A 21,156-nucleotide genomic window follows, 5' to 3' on the forward strand; every position below is an offset into this window, starting at 1 on the left:
AAAATTCGATTTTTTATATAAAGTATATTTATAACTCTCTAGAGAATTGAAAATACAGTATAATTCAGATTCTGAAAGCTGCCTGAGATGACTTTAGCTATACTTAGTGCAACGGTTTGAATAGCCAGACTCTTCCAGAACTTATTTATCACTTTCTCTTCTTCTTTTTCCGGACAATTTCTTTCATCCTCACAATATTATTCAAATAGGGAAAAATGTGTCCACTGGCCCCGTTAAGGAAAAAATAAATTATAAAAACGGTAACTGTGAAAACCACAAAATGGCTGTCTTTTGCTTAGTCAACAATTTCATAATATTATTCATAACCCGACCATTATTCAAACCCAAGAAATTATTCAACATATAAAAAAGGCGAGGTTTTTGCTACACATGGTACATGAGTTAAAACGAGAACATACGTCATATTACATTAAGCGTTTAGGAAAGGAAATGCGCGTTCCAACAGGCTCTCTTTAAAGCCTCGGCTGCCTGCCTCCTCCTGCCGACGGCTTCCGCCAACTGCCTACTTTTCCACTTGCAAAGTTGAGCGTAGCAACTAGATCGCTTAACTACGAATTACACAATGTATGTGCACGTAGAGACGCCGTTATTGTTTAGCGCCGCGACGGTAGTTTCTCAAGCCTCGCAGTTACATATGTGAATTCAACCTTACGCGAAGCGTGGAAAATAAAGAAATAAATATCCAGGTGTTCCTAAATAACCTTCTTCAAGAAGTTACACGATATAATATGGAAAAAAAAACAGAAGCAATTTTATTATTATTATTGTAACGAATTTGTTCGTTAACAGAATGTTTGAGAATAGTTTAAAGCGGATTAATGCAATCCGTTAAAAGATCCAGGTAAGTTAAGTAATAGAACAAATTACAGATGTTAGATGCTCCGTTAGAAACCGATTTTGCTCAAGATATTGGTCGAAAAATATGACTTCTGTTTTAACAGTTAAATTAATGTGTTCATGATGAAAATGCATGTTTGTACTGAAAGAGTGGAGTCTACCTAAAAATTGGGAACAAAAGAACGAGGTCCATATGATATTACAGTAATTTGATCAAACAGATGGATAATTTTTCTTATAGTAGTCATTAATAAGATTTTCTTAAATGGAAGAGACTTAGAGCTAAGAAAAATCTACAATAAAAGATATAAATTTGTTTTAAAGGACTTTAATTTTAATTGTACTCTACCGGCTTAAAAATTTAAATTAAAGTGGTCTTAAACAAATTTATATCTTTCATTGTAAATTATGACGAGCAACAAAGTAAATGCTTATTACAAATATCTAAGAAAAATCATTGATAATAATTTGAATGAGGTAAAGTACGGACTAATATATAATTTATTCATGACTGGCTTGTGAGAAGCTGCGGGAATTATCTGTTCCACTTAAATAATTCAACAGAACATAATTAAATTGGAATCACGTGATTCGTAAATCGTAGTTACCTGTAGAGAATACACGGTAACAACTCGTGAAAGCGGTAACGAAGGGGCTAAGCGAGATGACGATAAATTTGCTAAGCTCTTGTTGCTCGTACATGAACTTTGGAAAGCTTTACTCAGGAGCTTTAAGCTCTAAGCAGAACTTAATGCGCTTTTATTACTTTGACGAGGCAAGTCAAACCATTTTACTTGAATGTGCTGCATTTACAATCAGGTTCAATTTGTTCAGCTCAGTTTTACAAAAGAACGGATTCATTATGGATACTATTTTGTTTTCTTCAATAATTGCAAAATTACTTCATGGCGTCAGTTTAAATTAAATGATTGCATACATATAAAAAAATTACACAAATGACTGCATACGCAATTTTTTTAAATAAAAAACGTAATAATAACACTTCAACGGGTAAATTTCGGTTATTATTATTTTTTATGGCTGGTTAATAGATGAGTTAGTACCCTGGCTTCGCGGGTTCAATTCCTCTGCTAGCAAAGTCTTTCATCATCGCACAAGCAATATTTTCCGCTAATAAAGATGGTAGCAGGAGTTTATAAAATATCGTGAAGCGACACTGGGGTGGATTTTCTTTTCAAAAATTAGTTGTTAGAATAAAAAAAGATTTAGGTAGAATTATATTTATTTTATAATTAAATTCAACATCCTGGCATCAGTGGCCTTATAAATTTGCTACAAGGAATATATTTTTTCATGTAATTTCAGTTTGCAGTATTTATAATGTTCAGTAAAGAAGTCAGTATTATAGAGCGAGCGTATTAGCATCTAAATAACCGCTATGAAGGTAAAATCGAAGATGTGTGTATAATCTATTCAGCGGTAAAATCAAAGCGAGGTAATTTTTTTAATGTCTGACGGAAATTTTCACATTACGTGCATATATTATTAATGTACATGTAATTCTACGCGTTACATTTAAATTATAATGTTCAAAGCAAAATATTTCACGTAAAAGCTTTGCGCGGGGGTTAATAAATCCAAGTCACCCCACGGGCAAGGGCGTGCTCTACATCCATTCTCACTCTAGAACCATTTTCAATTAGTAGTACAAACACGAGATCTCTTTTAAAAAGCGGCAATGAGCCTTGGGAGCATGGCTGCCTTTCAGTGATTAACGTTTCAATCTAGTCCTGACGATATAATCGTCCCGAATTGAAGAGATTCTTCAAAAGAATGCCGCGTTGTAGAGCCACAATGGAAATTAAACTTCAAACGGGGAACTGTGCATTTCAGAGGTATTGTTTTTTAGTCACTTCAAAAAACCAATTTTGTTTAATCATAGAATTATTATGACGATAATATTTATAATAATCGTTTTAGAACCACACGGAGAAAACTTCCTGATAATTTTTTTTTAATAATTTATTAAGAATCTTTGCAAATTATTCATATTCCTGTTTAACACATTGTAATCGGATCACGTATTAAGATTGTTAGTGGAGCGCGGGTCACGTTAAAATACGGGTTCCAATATACTTGAGTTTTTGCTATATAGCGTCTGTAGGGTTGTAGCCATGCAATAATAATTTTTATTTTACATTTAGAAATAATTTTTGTGTATAATTTGTAAAATAAAGGATGTTATGTAAAAAAATATAATTTTTTTCAAAACTTTCCTACTTTATGTGAAATTCTGCACTAGTTTAACGATGAAGAACACATTTATAAATATAATAAAATAAAATGAAATAAAATAAATAATTTGCAAAAAGAATTATTGAAATCAAACAAATATTTTTGAAGTTATCGCAATTTTTCTAGAGGTCTACGTTAGCGCGAAATTACGCAAAAAATCACCCGTTACCAGCACTAGTACGCGGCCGAAAACTGCCCGTTCAAAATGTGTTAAATGGGATTGATAGTGGATTAACGAATAAATTGATGGGTATCCTGATAAACAATACGAGTAAGTAGTAAACAGATATACTGATGTTCAGAAGAAGAATTGTTTCTCAGTAATTTAATGTAAGTACTCATTAAGATTACCTAACGGATTATGTGTAATTATATAATAGTTCAAAAGATTGGCTTGAACTGGAGCACTTTGACAAGAAGACCGGTAATGGTAGGTATTATTGCTTATCAGTAGATAGTAAGTTTTTAACTGGAAGTCGAATTTTCTGTTCATCTGCGAAAAGTGTCGGCAAAACTTTGTGAATTATCGACGGAGGTTTAAATGTATCTTCTGTTAGTTCTGAGAGGGAAAAAGGTATGAGGGGTGGGTAGGAAACTGGGAGTCAGTATGTCCAGGAGTGACGGACTCCCACTGTGGCGCAAGGATGTTCCGATGGAGTCCTGCCGGAAATTTCAAAAGTCTCCCTCGACAAGCCTCTCCCGATCCGGCCTGCCACGCAGCTTTGGGACAAACCTCACCCCATGTACCCATACCCCCCTCCCAAATTGTGAGACCATTTTTTGCGGCATTGGGAATTAAAGAAGAATCAGTACTCATAAATGCATTGGAAGACCAAGGACCTATTACATGCTGTAAAATAAGTCATTTTCTACCTCAAGAGCATTCCATACAAATTAATTAAGCGAATTAAACAATAAATTAGTAAATGAACCTCTCTCAGACAATTTATAAACGATAAACTTCTCTATACTAGTATTATTTACGATTTGTTTTGCTGTTAAGAAGTGGTGAGCATTAAAAATAAACCTTTTATGCATTTATTAATTTTAAACTACATAAAAATAAGCATACATAAAGATAAAGTTACCAATCTTGATAGATTACTCTATTTTCACAAATTCATTTATTCATTTATTTTTTCATGTTCTCCGTAAAACGGTTATTCACCAATACATTATGGAGAAGATTACAAACTAGACAAAAAGTATAGCAAAACACATAAAAAGGTCAGTTTCACTACTTTGTGACATACGTCAAAAGATAATTGTTAAACTGCCTGTAGGTTACGTTAAAAATGTCGATGGTCAATGCAGACTCGTTGAGCAGTTCAGTCGCTCTGTTGAAATGACTTGCAATCATTAGAAGCATCGAAGTCATGTAAGAATGCGATTTTTTTTACATATTACATTATATTTCTGCTCCAAAGTAACTTGTTTCATCAATATCAGCCGCCAAACACGTGTCTAACATTTGTAAACGGTTGATATAATGTATCTGATTAGAATGGGTAGTTCCACAAGAGCTCGTGTGTGGAATTGTCAGCTTTTCTGTTTTCTTTCTGCTACAACTGAGGTCTCGAGTTACAGATTCTGATCCAGTCTTCTACATTTATAAAAGATCCTCCCCACAGTATCTCAAAAGGCTTAAATCTATTGTGGAGTCAAAAGTTTTTCTTAAAGGCAGTAATATATATTATGTGCAACTTTTTGGTGAACCTACCTTCATTTTTAATGTAATATATGATCGAAAAATTGCCGATAATATCTAAGCATCAACTAAAAGTAACACAGTTCAAATGATTTTCAAAGATATTTTTATTAGTCCGTATATCTGAAATGTTCAGAAAAACCAGGATTATGAATTTACCACTGAATCCAGATTTGAAAGTCGTTGAATAATATTTTTTTGTAAAAAAAAAATAATTGGCGTATAATAATGAAAACACCGTAATGGCCTTTATGGAGAATAACAACGGGTAGACAGGACGCGCCGTAATGACCAATTTTAATGAACGTTGAAAAGTATTGTCAAGTTGAAAATAGGTCAGTTTTCCACTCTTATTCAGTTTCCGGGAATGACGGTCATTTATTTATATTGTGTATATATATCACGTGCTTATATAATTATAAGAATCCTATCGTGGTTTTTTTAAAATCAAATTATAAAGCCAGGTTTTTTAGAAACAAATTAAAACCATTTAACTTGAAAACAGGTCACTATGCTACTTCAATTCTATATTCGGCAATGCCATGTATAAATTTCTGTAGACGTTAATGTACGACCGTTATAATAAAATCGTGTTGTTTATTTAATCAAGTAATTAAACTGGTTTTTTCTAAACAAATTTAATATAACTTAACTATAAAACATGTGATTTTCCATTTCTATTCGAAATCTGACTATATCGGTTATATATTTACATAATATATAATATTGCGTGCTTATGCGACCATAAAAATCAAATGGCTTTTATTTTTAATCGAGCAATAAAACCAGGTTTCCGGGGAACAAACTTAATCAAATATTCCCATTTGAATACTTTGAGCGTCAAAATAAATCGGAATAATATAATCCAATCCCTCTCAGTCAATTTAATTTACTTATCTACACATAACAAATTGAGTCTAAGATTCAGGCTCTGCGTTACAGCTCTCGCTCCGCGGGGAATATCTATTGCTATACGCTGTATGCTGGCGCCGGCAGTATTCTCGCTCTATTCTCTAACGTCAGGTGTGCCAGAGATTTTATACAATTCTAGGAAGAATGCGCGTCATTGGTGAGGGATTTATTGCACGAGATATATTATTATCTAGTAATAAGTAAAACGTCTAGGGAAAATAAAAGGGATATCCTTGGATATAAAATAAGGAATGAATAGTTACATAAACACTTACATCTTTTTGTCACAAATAAATTTGAATTTCAAAGGGCTTTCAACAATATAAGTAAAATTAAATATTATGTCAACATTTTATTTTTATTTTTTAATAACTTAACGAGTAAAACCTCAAAATGTAATATTTAATTATTCAAGATAATTTAACAACTTTTTTCTTTCATTTTATTTTTCAAAATGTGGGTATTTAGTCTAAGGGATGAGTCGTTCATATTTTGAATTAGAACGGCGGAACAAAATAGAAACCGTCCTTAAAAATATTAAAAATAAATTCTCGACACAACCGTATTTTATGTGCGAAAAGAATTGCTGGTTATTTTTTTATATTATTTTTTTTATTTAGCGTATATGAAAGAAAACACATATAAATATAAATGTGTTGAAGTTTTTCGGAAGCACGATCTAACGAACGAAATATTATATTATTTTCAATGTTTCACAAAAACAAAAGTTGGAGAAAAACACCGTTCGATTTTGGCTTTCTGCCAGTTCGTAGGTTCATTGTTTTTATCAGAAAGGATGGTCTCTCCACGCCCATCGACAAATTTACAACTCTCACATCACCACCCCGCCGGCACAAATTGCCCCCAAGTCTCGCTTTCCATTTGTTTACATTAACACTACTTTATGTTGTGCACACGGAAAGAAATTAAGACCGTGTTATTTGTATATAAAGTCTCGTGTTCAGAATTCCATCTCCAAATCACGAGTTTGAAGGAATCCGCATTTCAAAAGAGAGGTCATAAAATATTCCAGTCCTTTTACCAAATAATTTATTTTAGAAAATTTTCACTCTACAAAAAAATGTTGTGCTAGAGAAGGAGGTGTACTATTATTTTATATTTCTTATCATGATCACCTTAAATGCAAACCGTCTTGAATATAAAAATGGTATTTCATACTTTTTTGTTTAGGTTCAAAAATCTTTCAAATTGGAACCGTAAGAAAATAAACTAACAAATTGAAACAGGCAAGGAAATCAGACCATTGATGTATCTAAATGTCCTACAGAATATTTACAGGATTACCACGATTCGTTTGCTTGTCGTTAAATTTTCCTGGGTTGTATTTCTTCCTGACAATATTCAGAGGAACCGTGTCTCATAATTTAATCAAGTCACTTCACTCCCTCTTACTAGATTGAATTTACATTGCAGATCTTTCCGATCCTCGCGGTACCTTTATTTTTTTATTGCAATGAGGTTAACGGGGTACCGGAGGTGACAGGATGGGGGGGGGGAGGGAAGCGATGCAGCTATTTGATACTTTTATTCCTCTCTCATTAGGGGTTTCCCCCACACCCGGTTTTTTTTCTACGGTCGGACGTTAACTGAAAATATACGGAAACGCAATCCGAAAAAAAACTCAGCGCAGAGTTTGCCACTTCACCGCATAAAGTTATCGCATAAGTGGGAATATCAGAGATGACGCGTAAAAATTTCGGGGAACGGTGAGCTTTTAGTCGATATTTTCTAGTTCTTTGTTTTCCGTAAACATAAGCAGCGTTTTTCATTTGACGGAATAACCATTACAATTTGACCAATTTACTCATTTTTGGTAATTTTCAACCAATGAACAAACTCCTTAATATTTTGTCCCCCAGGAGAGCATAAAACTCACTGTATGTTTCCTGTGTGTTTCAATGAAGTATATTGGCTGCCGCATTTATCCGCATTGCACACTGTTTGGCCTCAGTAGATCAGATGCGCTCATTGTTAGCTTACCGCGATTGCAATCACCTTAATATAGCCTTCCATTATACTCATCTGTTCCAATCACACCCCTTATGCCCTCTGTGCTCCCGGTTGAATGGTACAGCAATCAATTCTTGCGCAATTTTTTTTCGTGATAGAGATATAATTCTATTGAAATAATTTAGCCGATACATGTAAAATTCAGGTGTGAAAGAACATGTAAAATAAACTAGAAAGTAAGTTTTAAAATATTATTTTAAATAATTAAATTGTGGTTAAGCGTAATCACGTTTGCATAGAATATGATGTGTGAGAAACACTTTCAGAATTGTGAATTACCATCCTTAAAAATTGAAACGTTGCTTTTTTTTTGTTTTTTTTTATAGTGAATACCTCACAAGAGTCCCAACTGCTCCCGTCTGGAGCCAGTGAGACTATGGCATCCCCAATTGGGGGATGTTGTGAGGCTGAAGGTAAGTGGGGAAGGGAAAGAGGAAGGTGGGGAAGTACCTGGAAATGCTTGAAATGTCTTCAGCCGTACTTGGTGACCAGATCTGAATAGGTAGGTACTTCCACACCTTCCTATTCTCCTTCCCATCATCATCTAGTCTAAAAAAATTCTCCAATTCGGGATGCAACAGACTCGCTGGCTCCAGACGGTCGGGAGCAGTTAGGTCTACTGTGCGGTATTCACATAAAAAGTATAATCTGGTTTTTAAGAAGTTAATTAATTAATCCTCGATGAAGCTTGTGTCTACACAAAAACGGGTGGGTACGGAAAAAAATATCTTTAGCCTTGTAATATGTATGGTAGGTACTATGTAAAATACGATGATTTCTAGATTTGTTTTATTAAAAGCCCCCTCCGTTTCTTAATAATTGTTTTACTTGACCTATTTCTTCAAAGAATGAATACTAATTCAAATAAAAGCTGGTAGTCAACGGTTTCGAATTAAATAAAGGTTTTATCTTCGTTTTGCAAAAGAACAGAATAACATTTCTGCGATTGTAAAGCAAATTGCTTACGGTGTGTTTTAATTAAAAAATATTTGTCGCGCCTCCCACCAAACACCAGTAGTAATTTTCGACATAAATAATAATATACGACACAGGGAATTAAGACATTAATTAATGGCAGCGCCCCGGCCCCATCTTGTGAAAGGTTGTGACACAATTAATTATTACGCCACTGGAAAAACTTGTATCGGGCTTTTAAGGCTTCATATATTAATATTTGATATTTCCGCTGGAAGCTTTTAATAGGTTTTTGCGTTGTTTGCTTATTTTTAAAAGATGTGTAAACTCTAGAGAACCGATTTTCAAAGACAATTTCCTAATTTTAGTATAGTATTTCATATGATAACATCATCACATCATCACATCATCACATCATCACATCATCACATCATCACATCATCACATCATCACATCATCACATCATCACATCATCACATCATCACATCATCACATCATCACATCATCACATCATCACATCATCACATCATCACATCAATACATCATCACACCAGCACATCATCACATCATCCCATCATCCCATCGTCACATCATCACATCATTACATCATCACATCATCACATCGTCACATCATCACATTATCACATCAAACGTTATCACTCATCATAAAATGATGAACTCACCGATTCGATGGACTTCTCGAGGCGGAAGATCTCCTCCTGTAGCAGGTGGAGCGTGCCGGTCTTCCCACGGTGGCGGGCAAAAGCTGCGGCGCATGCGCTGTGAATACTGTTTACCCAGTTCTCCAACTCGACCTGAAACAAAAATTAATCCCTCTAGACAAATTGCACAATCAAAACCTTTGTGAATTTCAATATTTGACTTTCAGTTGTACAGAAAAGGTTTAAAGTTTCCGAAGCTTTTATACTGCTGTACAAAAGAAAAAAAGTTCCGTATAAATAAATTTAAGTTGAAATTAAAAGTACCTAAAAAGCTTCAAATTTATGCGTAGAGTTTTATATTGCTTCAAATTACACAAATCTTGTATCGTGAGACGTGGCAGAAATTCTCATTAATGATTCCTACCCTTAGTTTTAAAAGCATAATGGTGGACGGAGTATTTTAGGCATATCTGGGCATTCTATTGTTTAATCTAGTAGATACCTACAACTTCCAAAAAAAATACTTAAGGTAAACCCTAAAACTAAAATTCACGTTTCATAATTTATTGCATTTTGCATTTAAGGTGATGTTTAAAATATTTTTTTATGATTTTTAAATTTATTTCTAGAGGAATTACCAAGAGCTACTAAACTCATTCTAGGACGGGAGGAACTTACAAAATATAAGTGGAAGTTAAAAAGTACAATTTGATGTGTGCATTTTGATATAAAAATTAACTATTCACATACAATACAGTGAAAAACATAAAAAAGGGAGGTTCAGTAGAACAAAAAAAATAGAGAAAACCAAAAAAGAAACAAACAAGGTTATACAACAAGCACAAACAATAATTAGCCAAAACCAAGGTAGGAATTTATAGAAAAATGCTTCTCCGTTCACAAATTGGTAAAAATAAATTATGGATGATTTGAAATGCAAAGAAAAGAAAAGGAGAGAAGGAAAGAAACTAGACAAAACTAGAAGAAAATTATTTTTTTCTTCATAGATTACTGGGTATTATTATATATTTTAGGCAATATTAATTAAAACCATTTGCTTACATTTGCCTAAAGTCAATAATATATTTTGTGAATATTGCAAAATCAATGTTCGTTGAAAGAGAAATAGTAAGCATTACGTAAATCGCAGTATTATACTACCACTTCAACTTGGTACTTAACTTCTAAAATATATATTATTTTAGATTTTCATTTTATTATTACCCTATACTTTATCGTAAAAAAACAAGTGCTTAAGTTTTACACACAGAACATATATAGTTCACAAATCGGAAATAATTTCACATTCTAACACAATGAAGTACTTGCACATGTATAATATTCCAAGTATGTACTAAAATGGAAAATAAAACCAATTTACTTGACCATTACAATAAAAAACTAATGTAACTAACTGTAACATATAGCTGTATCAATTAGTACTAGCTAAACATAAGGTCCTGTTGCTTGCTTTTTGGAGTGCTGCTCAATAAAACCATTTGAAAATTACGAGAGAACCGAAAAAGAGGTGATGTTTTTTGTATCTCGTCGGATTTTTAACCCAATTTTGAAAAAAAAAATGTTATGAAGTGTAACCTTTTTTGCCGTGTATGCTGACAATTTTTTGTATTTTTTTTATCGCTTTTTGTGATATCCTACACAGAAGGTTACCCATAGATGGCATGTAGAAAATGCAAGGATTGGATTGATATGATTGCAAATACAGAATCATTCCTACCATCTGCTAACAAAGCCACACTATTTGTAATCTATCACTAAAAAAATTTCAAAGTGTTTTGGTGACCCTGGAGTTTTTATTCAAAGAGTTTGTGAGAAAACCCGGAGATAACATTTTTGAAATTGTCTGTTTTCATACTGTTTTTGGAAAATAAATAAATAAAACGTTATGTATAAATATTATTTGAATCGAGGCACGGCTAGCCACAGGGTGATGCTCCATTATGATAATTGAGAGATTAACTGACAGGATCTTGACAGGACAACTGTCAAGATATAATTCATCTGTTGCCGAAATTTCTACTCCTGTACAACGCAAACAAAATCCAAAATATCCGACTTGCGAAAAACGAACTTAAGGAAGACCTTGAAATCTTTTGTAAGCCTTTGATTGTTAGAAAAAAGTGACTTAATCCTTGGCTCCTATGATTAAAAATGACATCGAATCCATTGCCAAATCGACAAGTTTATAATTTTTTACAAATCGGGTGTTTGTGATTGAGGTTTTGGAATACCTGTAGCTAGTTGTACAATGTACACTCGAATCTTGCATTCGCAGTAAGTAATTAAAAGCATAATTGTGTCATCGGGAGATAAATTAAAATAAATTTAAAAATACAACAGCTGTTCTCAGAGATATTATCATTGTTCCCAGAATGCTAAATATGTGCATTGTGTGGTGAAATGAATAGGGACAAGTAAATTGTTATTTACCTGACAAGGAGCCTGGAAGAGATATGCATCTCCAAATGCAGTACTTAGGCAGAAGATATAGTCCCTCTTAGGATGTTCTGGTATCGGCTGCATGATGGCTCCGTCCACTATGATGAGGTGCTTCGGCGCTGCCTCCACGGAGCGGCCCTCTCTCGAGTCGCAAGGGTAGAAAAGAAGGGTGGTGCCCTTCAGGCAGACCCAGTATCCTTTCCATCCACGCTTGCGAGCAAGTTCTATCTGGTGCTTCTTGCGGAGAAGCCATTTCTTCACGCTCAGGAATCTGGAGACAAGAGATAGAGAAACATTAGAAAACGTGGGTGCATAGGTGCCTTGGGGCTCTCCTTTTTAACAGGTACCTTGATCATAATTAGTATATTTTGACAAATCTCGCAATTATAATTAGAATCTCAGTTATGACTTTAACGTTTATTTCAAACGCGTCAAAAAATCTAAGTATGTTCATGTTTGGGTGTTGGTAGGCAAGATAAAGCATTATGCACATACATACGATTATTAAAAAAAAACATTCAAAATTATAGAAATCGGTAGGCAGTATTAAGAATTATTACGTATCTATCGATGTGCTGGAAACTCGGATAAGAAATGCTTGGTTGATTTAAACCTCAGCTAAGATTTACGAGTGAAGTTGAAAGCAAACTCGGAGCCGTTTGCTTATCGAGACTCTGGACCACCGGTGGCATAATTGGAATTTGTGACGCTGTGGTTTCATTACACTGCCAGCGTCACCGCCACCGGCTTGGGGTGGAAATTGTCAGCTTCAGCCTTATCTCCGTCGCGGCCGTGTGACGTCACAGTCCGCAAATATTTACCCGGGGAACAGGAGACGCAGGAGGTGTCGTACAGCGGCAGACTGAGGGGACTAAAACACGGTGGCTTTGCATGTTCGAAGCGGATATAATTGTTTAAGTTATTTTAATATTTATATGCGTGAAGGGAGGCGTTACGACATTTTTATCTACCGACCACTAAGTTTATGTTTTGAATAGTATTTTTGTTTATTCAACGTTATTTCTTTTCCGGTAAGCATTTTCGGGTGAGTGGCAATAGTGGTACGTTTTTGCTTACCGCAAAAAATATCGTCGTTTTATATTTCCAGTTGGATTATGTCTACAAAGATTTTCAACAAGAAAAATGTGGAATGGTGGATAAGGTTACTTATCAGATTTAAATGCGGTTTTTCTATTTGTTTGGATGGTTGTGGATTGATACAGATACGATTAATGTTTCTACATAGCGGTAAGATCTTTTGCTCTTTACTTAGAGATTGTAGGGTCAAAACCCGCTGTTTAGAATTAACATGAAGTAAAACAAGGCATATTTGCATTTCATTCCAGAGTTCGAAAATTCCATTCAGCGTTGAAGCGTCACATTGCTTGCAATTGATTTAGAGCTACAAGTGATTAGATTCATGTACATCCAAATCTGCATTTTTCCCTTCTCTTTTAACTTCGCATTTTCCATTTTCATGCCACTGGCTCCAGGCGGTTAAAACTCTCGTGCGTTATCAACTAAACGAAATCTGAATCTTATTAAAATTATTAGAAATAAAATTACACTGAACACTCTAAATGATAATTATTTCCTCGGAATAAGTTAACGTCATAACTTTTCTCCAATCGTTTTCTTTTCAAAGAGATAGAAAACGATTCGATAAAACTTTCTTTAAAAGAACTCCAGCGAAAACATTATTATAGCGTTTAATAAAAGTGTTTAAGGTAAATTAATTGTCTTAGTTATAATTACAATTACAAGGACAAGCTTTTGCTAGCATGCAAATTATGAAACGAGTTTCTGCATGGTTTAAATCGTCACTTACCAAAAATACAATTTCTAACTTAACATATAATATTAGCGGGAACACATGTTGCGAAGTATTTCCGCTCTTTTCGCGTGTATCCTATTACACTCTCTCTAATGGACATTTGTGACAAATTTACATAACACGACTAGAACACAGTAAAAAATAATAGCTACGCAATTATGAATAATATTCTGTTTTCTCTCGGATAGTTTAAGTCGCACTTTTATTACCCATTTGATTATTATTAGAATGTTACTAATATTCAATTTCTTATATATATTTTAATTTGTTCCTATAAATAAAAAAAATATCGGTCTTAGTAAAAAACCTGGTGAAAATTTAATTTTATTTGTTAACGATGTGTATGATATAATAGTTATTATAGAAACTGATATAAAAGAGTTCATGAAAAGATATACTTTGTTTACACAGTCAAAGGGGGTTGTTTATCTGTTGTGTAAACTTGAAATTAGTCATCGAATTTCAGAATATTTCCAAGGTATTTTAATGTGCTATATATTTCTTCTCTTGTGACTATTTAATGTGACTCTGAGCACATTCTGATACAATCGAAAAAACTGTTTATAAAAAAAGGAAAATAACACTTTTATTTATGAACAAAGTAGGAAAAATATATTTTATTTGACATAGAAGAATATATTTATTGCAAATAATAATTACTTTTACACATGGTTCGTTATCTATGCACAATTATTATGGCATGTACACAACATATGTGAATGTTGTGTACATAACATAACAATAGAATTTTGTAGTGGTATGCAGAGGATGTGACGTTAGTTTTTATATTATATAATTTCCTATTATTTTTGAAAAATAAGTTTATTTTACTTTTATTCAATATTTTAAAGTGTTAAAACATTAAGCTTTATATTTTTACGGTACTAAGACTTGCAGCACTCACATTTACACAGAAAAAAATCCTTGCAAAATTCTCTTAAGCAAAATTGATATTGTTAATATGAACAGAATTCTCAGTACAACAAAAACTAAGTTGTGATTTGGCTTCTACGATTCCTATACATAAGTTAGTGAATCATAAAAAGGGTGATGATCTTTGTCTATCACAAGTTTTAAATATTTCAAATGCCTGAATATATATTTAGACAAGAAAAGGGGTTTGGTAAACAGACGCAGTGAGGGAACATAGCCATACATGTGGCGTTGAAGCACTGGTGCCAATTCTTCTAATGTTCTAATATTTCAAATGCCTGAATTTGGATTCAGACAAGGAAAGAGGTTTGGTAAACAGAGGCAGTGAAGAAACATAGCCATTCATGTGGCGTTGAAGCACTGGTGCCAATTCTTCTAATGTTCTAATATTTCAAATGCCTGAATTTGGATTCAGACAAGGAAAGAGGTTTGGTAAACAGAGGCAGTGAAGAAACATAGCCATTCATGTGGCGTTGAAGCACTGGTGCCAATTCTTCTAATGTTCTAATATTTCAAATGCCTGAATTTGGATTCAGACAAGGAAAGAGGTTTGGTAAACAGAGGCAGTGAAGAAACATAGCCATTCATGTGGCGTTGAAGCACTGGTGCCAATTCTTCTAATGTGCTAATATTTCAAATGCCTGAATTTGGATTCAGACAAGGAAAGAGGTTTGGTAAACAGAGGCAGTGAAGAAACATAGCCATTCATGTGGCGTTGAAGCACTGGTGCCAATTCTTCTAATGTTCTAATATTTCAAATGCCTGAATTTGGATTCAGACAAGGAAAGAGGTTTGGTAAACAGAGGCAGTGAAGAAACATAGCCATTCATGTGGCGTTGAAGCACTGGTGCCAATTCTTCTAATGTTCTAATATTTCAAATGCCTGAATTTGGATTCAGACAAGGAAAGAGGTTTGGTAAACAGAGGCAGTGAAGAAACATAGCCATTCATGTGGCGTTGAAGCACTGGTGCCAATTCTTCTAATGTTCTAATATTTCAAATGCCTGAATTTGGATTCAGACAAGGAAAGAGGTTTGGTAAACAGAGGCAGTGAAGAAACATAGCCATTCATGTGGCGTTGAAGCACTGGTGCCAATTCTTCTAATGTGCTAATATTTCAAATGCCTGAATTTGGATTCAGACAAGGAAAGAGGTTTGGTAAACAGAGGCAGTGAAGAAACATAGCCATTCATGTGGCGTTGAAGCACTGGTGCCAATTCTTCTAATGTTCTAATATTTCAAATGCCTGAATTTGGATTCAGACAAGGAAAGAGGTTTGGTAAACAGAGGCAGTGAAGAAACATAGCCATTCATGTGGCGTTGAAGCACTGGTGCCAATTCTTCTAATGTTCTAATATTTCAAATGCCTGAATTTGGATTCAGACAAGGAAAGAGGTTTGGTAAACAGAGGCAGTGAAGAAAAATAGCCATTCATGTGGCGTTGAAGCACTGGTGCCAATTCTTCTAATGTTCTAATATTTCAAATGCCTGAATTTGGATTCAGACAAGGAAAGAGGTTTGGTAAACAGAGGCAGTGAAGAAACATAGCCATTCATGTGGCGTTGAAGCACTGGTGCCAATTCTTCTAATGTGCTAATATTTCAAATGCCTGAATTTGGATTCAGACAAAGAAAGAGGTTTGGTAAACAGAGGCAGTGAAGAAACATAGCCATTCATGTGGCGTTGAAGCACTGGTGCCAATTCTTCTAATGTTCTAATATTTCAAATGCCTGAATTTGGATTCAGACAAGGAAAGAGGTTTGGTAAACAGAGGCAGTGAAGAAACATAGCCATTCATGTGGCGTTGAAGCACTGGTGCCAATTCTTCTAATGTGCTAATATTTCAAATGCCTGAATTTGGATTAAGACAAGGAAAGAGGTTTGGTAAACAGAGGCAGTGAAGAAACATAGCCATTCATGTGGCGTTGAAGCACTGGTGCCAATTCTTCTAATGTTCTAATATTTCAAATGCCTGAATTTGGATTCAGACAAGGAAAGAGGTTTGGTAAACAGAGGGAGTGAAGAAACATAGCCATTCATGTGGCGTTGAAGCACTGGTGCCAATTCTTCTAATGTTCTAATATTTCAAATGCCTGAATTTGGATTCAGACAAGGAAAGAGGTTTGGTAAACAGAGGCAGTGAAGAAACATAGCCATTCATGTGGCGTTGAAGCACTGGTGCCAATTCTTCTAATGTTCTAATATTTCAAATGCCTGAATTTGGATTCAGACAAGGAAAGAGGTTTGGTAAACAGAGGCAGTGAAGAAACATAGCCATTCATGTGGCGTTGAAGCACTGGTGCCAATTTTTCTAATGTGCTAATATTTCAAATGCCTGAATTTGGATTCAGACAAGGAAAGAGGTTTGGTAAACAGAGGCAGTGAAGAAACATAGCCATTCATGTGGCGTTGAAGCACTGGTGCCAATTCTTCTAATGTTCTAATATTTCAAATGCCTGAATTTGGATTCAGACAAGGAAAGAGGTTTGGTAAACAGAGGGAGTGAAGAAACATAGCCATTCATGTGGCGTTGAAGCACTGGTGCCAATTCTTCTAATGTTCTAATATTTCAAATGCCTGAATTTGGATTCAGACAAGGAAAGAGGTTTGGTAAACAGAGGCAGTGAAGAAACATAGCCATTCATGTGGCGTTGAAGCACTGGTGCCAATTCTTCTAATGTTCTAATATTTCAAATGCCTGAATTTGGATTCAGACAAGGAAAGAGGTTTGGTAAACAGAGGCAGTGAAGAAACATAGCCATTCATGTGGCGTTGAAGCACTGGTGCCAATTCTTCTAATGTGCTAATATTTCAAATGCCTGAATTTGGATTCAGACAAGGAAAGAGGTTTGGTAAACAGAGGCAGTGAAGAAACATAGCCATTCATGTGGCGTTGAAGCACTGGTGCCAATTCTTCTAATGTTCTAATATTTCAAATGCCTGAATTTGGATTCAGACAAGGAAAGAGGTTTGGTAAACAGAGGGAGTGAAGAAACATAGCCATTCATGTGGCGTTGAAGCACTGGTGCCAATTCTTCTAATGTTCTAATATTTCAAATGCCTGAATTTGGATTCAGACAAGGAAAGAGGTTTGGTAAACAGAGGCAGTGAAGAAACATAGCCATTCATGTGGCGTTGAAGCACTGGTGCCAATTCTTCTAATGTTCTAATATTTCAAATGCCTGAATTTGGATTCAGACAAGGAAAGAGGTTTGGTAAACAGAGGCAGTGAAGAAATATAGCCATTCATGTGGCGTTGAAGCACTGGTGCCAATTCTTCTACGGCTCTAATCTGGCTTTTATTTAAATAAATGTTTTCATGCACATTATCTATCTCCTTAAATATTAGTTATTATAGTAGTAGAAGGCAGAGAAAAAAATGGAAAAATAACTGTATAATTAACTCATTTTCGTGAAAATCGTCTCATAGCCTATATTTGATGTGCAACGACAAAAATCCATTTTTAAGAAACTAGATAAAATTACATTTTATATTACTGTATTTGAAATAGACCTTGATATTTATGAATTGGAAAATTTTAATATCAAACATGAAAAAAGTTGAATAAAAAAAAAACCTAGATATTTTTACTCCAAACTTCGAAAAATTGAGAGAATTTGAAAATTTTAAAACATATTCCTTTTGTTTAGGGAGTCTGCAAGAAAAGTATCACATCACTTTTAATCTCGTTTATACAAGTAAAAAAATCCCAGAGAATAACAACAGCAAAAATGAGATTTATAATTCAATTTAAGCACTATACATACGTTGAATTCTATGATTTATATTTACCTACATATACACAAAACATTTATGTTATAAATAAACATAACGTTCATAGATTTTTTTATTATATTCACGCGGTAACAGTAATTAAAGGATAATGTGTCCGAATCTAAACTTTAACAATACAATGTGCAACAAAAAACACCGTTTAACGAATGTTAAGTGGTTTTCTTAACCCTAGATTCATAACCATTCGTCCCACAGACCGCGCAAAACGTAAATTTGTTTCTAGTGTCTCGAGTGAAAGAGATAGAATGATGACCTCTCAAGTACCTTCCTAGATGGCTTGTTCATTAGTAAAGCGGGTGCGTTTGCCTTGCAGTGAAGTCTTGTGGACAAGTTATAGACCTTTGAACGTCTGAGAGATGAATGTTTATGAATAGTGTAACTTTTGAAGAGACTGCAAGTTATTTTGAAAACATTGATTTTGATGAGTTCTGGTTATACAGAGTAAAAGTAAGTATATGATATTATTCTATATGAGTTATTATTTATAGTTACATCTTATTTTATCGTTCAAAATGTATTATTGTGGGTATTTTACACCAAATCTTTTTATTTTATTTAAGAATGGATGATCGGCAAATTGATAACTATTTGAATCGTTTATCTGATTCCGATGATGATGATTTTACCATTCAGCAAAAGGATGTAGAAATCAGTGATGTCGAAGATTATGTGGAATTAGATGAATGTGTCCCGACAGATTCCGACAGTGATAACGACATGGTTACGTAAAAGACACGAAATGCCAACTTTGAAGAGATGCCTAAAAAGGAAAATCGCCGAAGTTTTAGATGAAATGCCTATCATTGCCACACCTGGTCTAAGTGGTACTCAAAAAAAGGTTTGTGGTTATTGTGATTATAAAAAACGGCATATGACAAGGTTCCAATGCAAGCAATGCAAAAAGTATATGTGCATGGACCATCGCGGCCTCATGTGTGTGGAATGTAGCGATGAAATTTAATTTTAACTCGTTTTTTATTTTTTTTGTTACCTAATTAAACATATTAAAGAGTGCCATACTTAATTTATTTATTTTATTTACAAGTACCCCAAAACTCGTCACTTAAATTTAGTCGTCTGTGGGACGAATGTTTATGAATAATGTTCCTCTTAGATAAGGTCATGAATCTAGGGTTAAGTAAGGCAGGTGGGATATTTTATAAAATAAATAAAAATTTTATACCTGTTCGATCATCTCCAGAAAAGTTCCCACAAAAAAACTCAACACATAAACACGCTACAAGGTTCAAAGAAAACTTATTAATCCCAAAAGCAAACAAAACTATATTTCAAAAAGGACCACGCTACATGACTATTAAAGTATATATCAACCTTCCAAGTAGCATCAAACAAATAACCGACATACTTAAATTTAAATCATTACTAAAAAAATTCTCTTAAAGAAATGTCACTACACCTTAAATGAATACCTTAAACTATACTACACCTTAAATACCGTACATTTGTTAACATGTAATTGTTGGGTTATGTAATACAGGGTTTTCCAATAAGAGGTGTTATTTTGATATTCAAAGAAAAATGCCATTTTTTAATATAAATGATCAAATGTTTATTTCATTATAAAGAAGAAGATATGCCGTTAATAGTGAAAAATAACATCAGTCAAATGACCACCACGACCACACCTACAGGACCATATTCTTTTCAAGAAAAATTTTCCATAACCAAATCGCAAAGTGGCTGCCTTATGTCCTCGATAGCCTCACGAATTCCATCTTTGAGGTCTTGAATCGACGCTGGAATGTTGGCGTAGACCTTCTCTTTCACGTGGCCTCAAAGGAAGAAGTCGTGAGGTGTTAAATTACAAGATCTCGGTGGCCAATTGTGATCACCTCTTCGAGAGATAACACGGTCCGGAAACTTTTCCCGTAAAAGATCAATGGTTTCGTTGCTTGTGTGGCACGTGGCACCGTCTTGTTGGAACTCAACGTTGTTCAGATCAATACCATCCAATTCCGGCCATAAAAAATCATTAATTCCTTAATTAATATTCAAAATAACACCTCTTAAAAACCCTGTATAATGTGTATTTGTTGGGTTAGCTGAAAGAAATAGGATGTAACCTATAACCTATACCCTTTGTACTCTGTATTTTTGTGCAATATATATATTTTTTTTAATTTTGAATTTTTGTATTTTGTTCTCTGGCGAATTTCTTTGTCATTACCATCTCGAGTTTTATTTTTTTACGAAGCTTCCATGACTAAATTTTTTTGCTTCAATACGTGCAGAAAATATATTTTATATTTCTTCCATCAGAAATCACAAAGGATAAGTTTTTTTTTTTTAAATAATTGGCCTTGTAGTAATGATGTATTTTAATTCGGTCAAAAATACTGTTTAACCGGACAAGTCAATAAAACTGTATTTCAACTTGACTTGACTTATTGCATCTCGCAAGATTAATTAGTGTTTTTGTTGTAGTTTCAATATCAAAATATTATTATACTACAACTTAAATTATCATCACAGTAGTACGCATATTATGTAATTTCGGGTTTCAATGATAGTTTGCTTCTCTATATATTTCTGATTTGCTGCCCCTAGTACTAAAACAAAGGAAAGGAAAACACTCCCTTACCATGTCCCCCTATCATTCTCAGACGTGGTCTGTACCAGGGGTTTTTAAGCCACGGGTCGCTAAAACTTAATTCAAACTCATATAGTGAATGATAATGTTTGGAAATTTTACATGCAAAAATTACAGAATTTCTGGAATCTTCGTTGAAAATATAGAAAAACTGAAAGGTGATTGATAAATTGATTCCAA

General features: G+C 34.1%; 1 protein-coding gene across 15 annotated transcripts in view; it reads right to left on the minus strand.

Moving 5' to 3' along the window:
- Window positions 1–21,156, minus strand: part of sif (guanine nucleotide exchange factor still life) — a 442,635-nt gene that overhangs the window by 152,115 nt on the left and 269,364 nt on the right. For all 15 annotated transcript variants that reach the window (XM_089631932.1, XM_089631928.1, XM_089631958.1 and 12 more), the window contains 2 exons: window positions 11,794–12,073; window positions 9,364–9,495 (listed from right to left, as the gene is read on the minus strand). In XM_089631932.1, coding sequence (XP_089488058.1) covers window positions 9,364–9,495; window positions 11,794–12,073 — 412 coding nt within the window. The remainder of the gene's footprint in view (window positions 1–9,363; window positions 9,496–11,793; window positions 12,074–21,156) is intronic.

The sequence above is a fragment of the Hesperophylax consimilis genome, chromosome 1, assembly GCF_061612785.1.
Source record: "Hesperophylax consimilis isolate HC1 chromosome 1, BYU_Hcon_1.0, whole genome shotgun sequence".
Taxonomy (NCBI): domain Eukaryota; kingdom Metazoa; phylum Arthropoda; class Insecta; order Trichoptera; family Limnephilidae; genus Hesperophylax; species Hesperophylax consimilis.